At 33.4% G+C, this 7598-nt stretch overlaps 1 protein-coding gene across 1 annotated transcript in view; it reads right to left on the minus strand.

The window, feature by feature from the left end:
• Window positions 1-7069, minus strand: part of LOC102857197 (protein phosphatase methylesterase 1-like) — a 10830-nt gene extending 3761 nt beyond the window's left edge. The window contains 1 exon segment of the mRNA XM_006896667.1: window positions 7055-7069. Coding sequence (XP_006896729.1) covers window positions 7055-7069 — 15 coding nt within the window.
• Window positions 7070-7598: the final 529 nt, after the last annotated feature.

Raw genomic sequence — 7598 nt, forward strand, 5'->3', positions numbered from 1 at the left:
TAATTGAAATAAATTTACTTTTTCATGTTTCCAATTAGAATATTAAAAAAATATTTAAGAATCTAATTAAGGCCTTTGTGTTGGTTTAATATGGTCTAATGAAGTGTTTACATAATGAATTTTCTTAAGATGTAAGATTTTTGCTTAATTCCTTTTGTCTGTAATTTAAGAATATATTATGCCAAGACATTTAAGATTTGATGTAGATTGATTTTCACTGTCACAAACTTGCCATTTTTCAGTTCATGGGAGAAATTTTTTTCCCTACTTGAATTGCCTCATTCCTGGTGAACTCTCATGGTGATTGAGTTGCCTTGAAGCTAGACCAGAGTAACAATTGGATTAAATTCTGAAGTTGTTGGTTTGTTTGTTTCGTTATGCTTTTATCCCGTTCAAATTTATCCTCGTGTAACTACTAACCCATCTTGCTTTCACTTACATGTACATTGGCAAACACTATTAAGGTGCAGCATCCAAGGAAATTGTTTTGGTATTGCCCATCCATAGGATAATTCAGAATTTTATTCATGACCTTTGGCACTAAGGCTGGTATGATGGCTATGACGTCTAATAGGAAAAACAATAATCCTTATTCAAAATTCCATCAACAATGTAGATTTAAAATCACAATTATCGGTGATGGCACCCCCTAGTAACAGGGATCGAATTTTGTCCTATGTTACCAGTAAAATGATGGGTTTTAACATGATTCTATGAACTATTATTTACCATCGACTTTGATCAGCTCTAAATCTCAAGTTAAATAACGCAAGATAATCGGGTTTTAAGTATCAAAATATGTAAAAATTAATATATTATTAATTGCTAATATTAAAAATTAAATATTTCTGAAAAAGAGGCTGATGTAAATGGGCTATCTTTATTGTATTTGTAAGCCATATTACCAGAAAAGTTTGGTTAGTGTTTGGAAGTTCTTTTACCTTGGAACTCCCTTTGATGTTGTTTTATATTAAAGGCAAAAGGAGAAGGCAGAGCAGCTTTGTGTTCTGTGGTAAAGACACCATAGCTTACAGATATTCGGAAAAGAGGCAGAATTTTTAGAGATAAAAGATAATTATTATTAACAACATTGATCTTGTAGTTCAATTTAAACCATTCTTAAGGCTGAACTGAAGTTTTTGTGAGATAAATAACTTGTTCCATCAAATAATCTCAATGAGACTATGAACAATGAATGATAAAGCGGTTTGGTAGTTGTTGTTGTTGTTATTGTTGATAAGTGCCATCAAGTTGAGTTTGACTCATAACAACCCTTTGAACAAAACACTTAAATACTGTCCTATCCCATGCCATCCTCACTATGTCTGATACACTTTAATCCAATGTTTTCCTATCCTGTGCCAACCTCATCATCCCTGATACATTTGAGCCCAATGCTGCAATTGCTGTGCCAATCCATCTCATTGGAAATCTTTCTACCTTTCCAAGTGTGATGTCCCTTACCAACGAATAGTCTCTGGTAGCAAAATGTGCAAAGTATGAGAGACATGAAACTTCAAAATCTTTGCCTCCAAGTAGCACTCTTGTTACACTTTCTCCAAGACACAGCTGTTTGTTCTTTGGCAGCCTATGGTATTTACTCTCCTTCAACACAACTTAAAGACATCAATAATTCTTCTATCACCCTTACTCATTGTCCAGCTCTCTGATGCATAACAAGTAATTGAAAAGACAATGGCCTTAATCAGGTACACCTTAGTTTTCAAACTGGACTCATTGTTCTTAACTGTTTTGGAGAGATCTCTGACAGGGTATCTGCCCAATACAACACGTCTTCTCAACTCCTGACTACTGGTACCAAATGTGATGATTGTTGATCCAAGCAAGATGAAAGCATTGACAAGTTTTCTCTTTTCTCCATCTATCATGGTGCAATCTATCGTCTCAGTGGCGGTGCCTTTTGTTTTCTTGATGTTAAGATGTAATCCATATTGAAGGCTGTCCGCCTCAATTTCAGTAAGAAAGGTTGTGTTATCTGTCTTACACAGATTCCTGATGAGTCTTCTTCCAGTCCTGATGGCCAGTCCTCCTTATGAAGTTTGGCCTCATAAGTTGTTTGTTCAGAATATAGATTGAAAAGGTATGGGGGAAAGACAATTTTAAATATAGCAGCAATATGAGTCTCATATAGAAAAACTCACAAAGAATTAGGTTTCTTTTTTCAAGGCCACGTAAGAGAATTATAAATACAGTATGTATGTTGTTTGCATTATTACTACTGTGAATAGATACCATCTAATCATTCAGGCCCTTAGTAACCTTATATGTTGTTATTGTTACGTGCCGTCGAGTCGTTGGCAACTCATAGTGACCCTATGTACAACAGTCCTAAACCGTGCTCTATCCCGTGCCAATCTCATTGCCTCTGACATACCCATCCCGATTACCCCAGTCACTGAATCAATCCACCTCATATACAAATCAATCCACCTTATATGCAAAGGAACAAATTGGACCACTTGTATGTAGTTCACAATCTATATGTTTCATGGATCAGTAAAAAGATTATGAAAATAATAAGACGAAATCTAGTCTGGTGAACTGGTCTTAACTAAGTTTAAACATTTAAAAGTGAAAAGACTGAATTTTATTATATATTGTCTCTCAAACACTGACATTCTATAATTATTTCCTAGTGATTTGAGTAACTAAAACTATTTTTGTTTCAAATGTCTGCCATTTGGTCCTTAATCCCTAAAAGATTATTCTCTTGATGTTGTAAGTATGGATCAGAGAATAGCTTTCATTGAATGGAATAAAATATTAACATGCATCTAAAGAAGGATTGGAAGGGGAATTTGTGGTTTTATTTTGACCTGAAGGATGTATACTCTTCTAATGGGTTCCCTCTAAATAGTTTAATGTTGGCAATCCTCTTATAGTGGCATTCTTTAAGTAGTGTGTTTTAGTATGTTGCATTTTTATTTCACTTTTACATGAGAAAATAATAAATGTTGGTTTTAAAGACTCACTCTCTGGAGTGATTTGAGTGTTTTATACAATTTTTATTGAAAGACATCTCTGCCAGCTAAAATTGAGATTCCATATGTTACATGATATTTAAAGAGAAAAATATTCAACTTTTTTTTCACACTTGAATTACCCTATTTCAGATGTTCCAAAGAATGTCTATCTAGGAAGGACTTGCAAAATAGATTAGAAAATTATTCTGGTATCATTTAGTAAAGAAAAAATGAATAGTATTTACTACCATATTTTCACACCATTTGCATGTACTAGAAAGAAGCTAGTAATGTTTTAAGTTATCATTTAAAGTAGTATTTAAAGCAATCAAGTGAAAGGAAAAGTTTGCTGTAACTATTTGTCTTGCTTGAAATGATTTCTAAATGTGGATGTGGGCTTTCTAAGAACTTTATCTCTGTACTGATTTTTGTCATTTGCAATTATTAACACCAATTACCTTTTTTTTGTGATGACATATTTAAACATCAAATTTGATCTGGATCTCTTGTAAGCATTGTCACTCCTATAGTTATTCCAGGGTTCTTCTGTTATCTATCATGCTGTAGAGAATGAGAGCTGTGAAGGAGTTGAGTAGGCCCTTAGAAACAAAATCTCTCCAAAGAATTTATTAAATCAGAGTCTATCCATATTGTAATTGGGTTATCAGTCTTTCTCTTGGGGAGCACTTTCAGTATTCTGTAAATTTTACTTATGAGACCGTTGTCTGAGATGTCATTGCCATTTTACCCCAGCCACTTTTTGATGCACACATGGACTTAACCTTTAGATTACGGTCATATTATATTTTTATTATGGTCACTCCATGTGACCCAGCTCTTTCAATGCTAGGACCATACGCTCAGGAAAACAGAACTGAGATACAAATGGAGATTTGTACACCAATGTTCCTTACTGTGTTATTCACAATAGCAAGAAAATGGGAACAGCAGAAATGTCCATCAATAAACGACTGGATTGAGAAATTGTTGTACATTTACATGACTATGCAGCAGAAAGGTGCAATGATATTGAGAAACATATGACATGGGAGAGGGTAGAGACCATTATACTGTATGCATATGTATGCGGTATGACTAACTCAGTCATACAAGGATAATTACTGCATATAACTATTAATGTAAAAATAGAAGGATAATTAGTAAGATGTGTATAAAAAGCCAAAGAGGCAAGGGAAGGGGGACAAAGGATTGAGGGTTGGGAGAGGGGATATCATGTCATTGAAGAATTTGGCGGGCCAAGGGAAGGGTGAAGGAATCAGGAAATATCCAGTGAGGACCTAAAAAGATGGAGTGATAGTGGGTTTTGCTCAGTGGTGACTGGTTTTATAAAATGCATTATATGTAAATGATTGTATGAAACACAATAATTAATGAAAGAATATGTGAAATGCAAAGTATATAAACAAAACACAATGTATGAGAATGCTGTATGCAAATCAATAGAAAATTTTTTAAAAAGTATCCTTTAAAAATAATCCCAAAAAACAAAAGTCTACCACTATAGAATTTTAATTTTCTATCAATCTGCAAAGATTTAAGGAATTATTAATAAAAATCACACTTGAAATATACAAAACCAGAAATTACTCCAAGAATCAATGCCTTCATGCTATAACACACAAATTCCTTCTTTTTTTAATAAGTTCCTCCTAAACTAGAGAACTTTAATGATGTAGTCTGCAGGAAGTTGTGCTGCTAACCCAAAGGCCTTCTCCAGCCTTTCAAATCCACAATAACTCTTTACTCATAGAATGGGCAATCTCTTTCTTTGTGATTTACAGCTACAGAAACTCAATGGAAGATTAGCTATATGTTGGTTCTGACTTGATGTTAATGAGGATTTTTAGAAGGTAAATTTTAAATCTCTTCAGTAGAAGGTCTTTACATAACCATTTCTAACCATTACTTTGTGCACCTTTTTGTTAGTTGTGGTTATTTTCACAATACTGGCATAACATCTGTGTATCATATTTGAAAAACTCTTATCCTTGAATTTTAAGAACACTGAAGTGAGCACAGTGACACAGTGAACTCAACTCCCTGTCATCCAGTTGACTCTGTCTCATAGGGACCCTTCACTGAGTTTTTAGGGCTATAAATCTTTACAGCCTATCTTTCTCCCTCCTGAGTAGTGTCTGGTTGATCATAACCACTAAAATCATAGTTAGCAGCCTGATATGCTGCCCATTAAGTCACCAGGGTTCCTTACACTTATAATGACATGCATCATTTAAATGACATCAAAGAATGCTCTGGAAATTTTTCTTCCAACCACAAATAATGAAATAGCACTTGTAAGCATGCAAATAGAATTGTTGTGTGTTATTGAGTGATTTCTGACTCAATACAATCCAGAGAAGAGCTGCTTCATTGGATTTCCAAAGCAGTGTGATGAAGATGGCACAGAATAGGGCAGGGTTCACAGACACCATTTATAGGGTCCCTAGAAGTCATAGTTAACTGGACTGCACCTAACTACAACAATAACAAAAATAATCTTTATACATAATCAGATCTTTTCTTCCACAGAGCCGCTGGTTGGTTTGATCTGTAGACCTTAGCAATGAAGTTTTTAACTATTACATTACCAGGGTTCTTTTACTGCATAGAATTAGCTTCAGTGAATGTTAAGCATGTATTTACAAATCAACTTGTTTTTAAATTCATAGAATACTATGTGACACTATAAATATATTTATTTGTGCCTAAAACAGAAGCATAAATATACATTTTCCCCAACTGAAACCTAATAATTTGGCTATTATATATTAAACTATAAGAATAGTCCAGATAACATTTTACTTAGACTTATCTTTTCCGTTTTTAACTTTAAATTTATTGTAAAAGTTGCATCATAGGGCATGATGAGACTGTTCTGTGCATGGAATTATGACAAAGCAACGCTGACACCTACAGAGAATGTATGTAAATATCCAAATGAAATTGACATATACTTTATTGACTGGTATCACAACTTTGTATTATAATTACTATGATTTGTAATAAAACAAGACCATTAAAATATGATATACAGGAAGCTAAAAAATAATTAACTTATGGAAGAAAACCAACATTCTTTTATAATTACAAATTTGCATTACAACTACCATGATTTGTACTAAAACAAGACCACTAAAATCTGATACACTGTAAGCTAGAAAAGTAATTAACTTATGGAAGAAAACCAACTTTTTTTGGTAATTTCAATAAATTTAACAGTATTCTGTGACATAATTGTTTCACTGCTGATATGTAAATAGTTGAGAGTGGACACTTATTAACAGCCCTCTTGGGTGAATACATCTCTTGCTAATGTTAACTAATGACACATGTGAAAGATAATCACCATGAAAAACACAGAAAACATGATTTTTTCCCTACTATTTTTATTTTTGTAGGGCTTTTAGTAAGGATTAAGAAATATCTTCGCATATCTGGAGGAGTTAACAGAGAATGGTCCAGAATAAATGATTATAGTACAGAAAAAAAGTACAATATTTACCTAGCTAAAATATTATATAACCTCTTAAATTACACATTGCACAATAGTTATGCACAAGAAATGAAATAATTATGATTTTGAGCCAATGAATACTGCTTATACAAGCAAAACTTACTGCTCTTTTTAATAAGCATTAGATAAAAGAAGGCAAAATTGATATTATTTAATAAAAATATATTTATCAAGTACCCAGTCATCATACAGAATAATAAGGCGTCAACTATGAAAATCAATTATTATTGTTGTTTTTCTTAAGTGTCAATGAGTGGAATCCAACTCACGGCAAAGAAATATGCAAAATAAAGAAACACTACACAGTCTTAACACCATCTTCACAATTATTAACCATGGTTGAGTCCTTCGTTGCAGCCACTGAGAAGCATAACTTATTAAGAGGTTTTCTTCTTTCACCCTGGATTGACACTATGACTGTGGTAATTGGGGCAGGTGTATTGGAGACTGTTCAAGATTGGCTTGGAATAGGGCATGGTTCAGAGCTGTTGTACATGAGGGTACCATGAGTCATAGTCTACTCAATAGCACATACCAGCACCAACAACATCACTTCGTAAGGACTTATGTTCTAAGTCTCTTGAAAACTTATCTAAAGTACACGAGACAAAGTGTTGACATACCCGCTCCCAGAGAATATTCTAGCTGTACTTCTTCTAAAGGAGATTAGTTCATTCTTTTGGCAGTGCATTGTATGTTCAGTGTTCTAAATCAACACCACAACTGGAAAATATAAACTCTTCTTCAGTATTTTTTTAATTCTTTGCCCAGCTTTGACATGCAAAACAACTTTTGGTATTCTTAGTGTGATTTTTTTTTGTTTAACTTTTTAAACACTTTGCTTTAAAACACAATTTCAAACACTTTATAAAGAGATACTTTGCAGAAAAGCTGTCCAGTGTAACACATCATTTGATTTTTTGACTGCTGTTTTTAGGAGAGGATACAATTAAAATGAAATCTTTGACACCTTAAATAATCTATTCGCTTATGATATCCTTTAGTAGCTCAGTTGTGAGGACTTTTGTTTTCTTTACAATGAGATGTAATCCATACCAAAGGCTACATTTGCCTTCAAC

This window comes from Elephantulus edwardii, unplaced genomic scaffold (assembly GCF_000299155.1).
Source record: "Elephantulus edwardii isolate Elephantulus edwardi_28Jun2011 unplaced genomic scaffold, EleEdw1.0 scaffold00188, whole genome shotgun sequence".
NCBI lineage: Eukaryota > Metazoa > Chordata > Mammalia > Macroscelidea > Macroscelididae > Elephantulus > Elephantulus edwardii.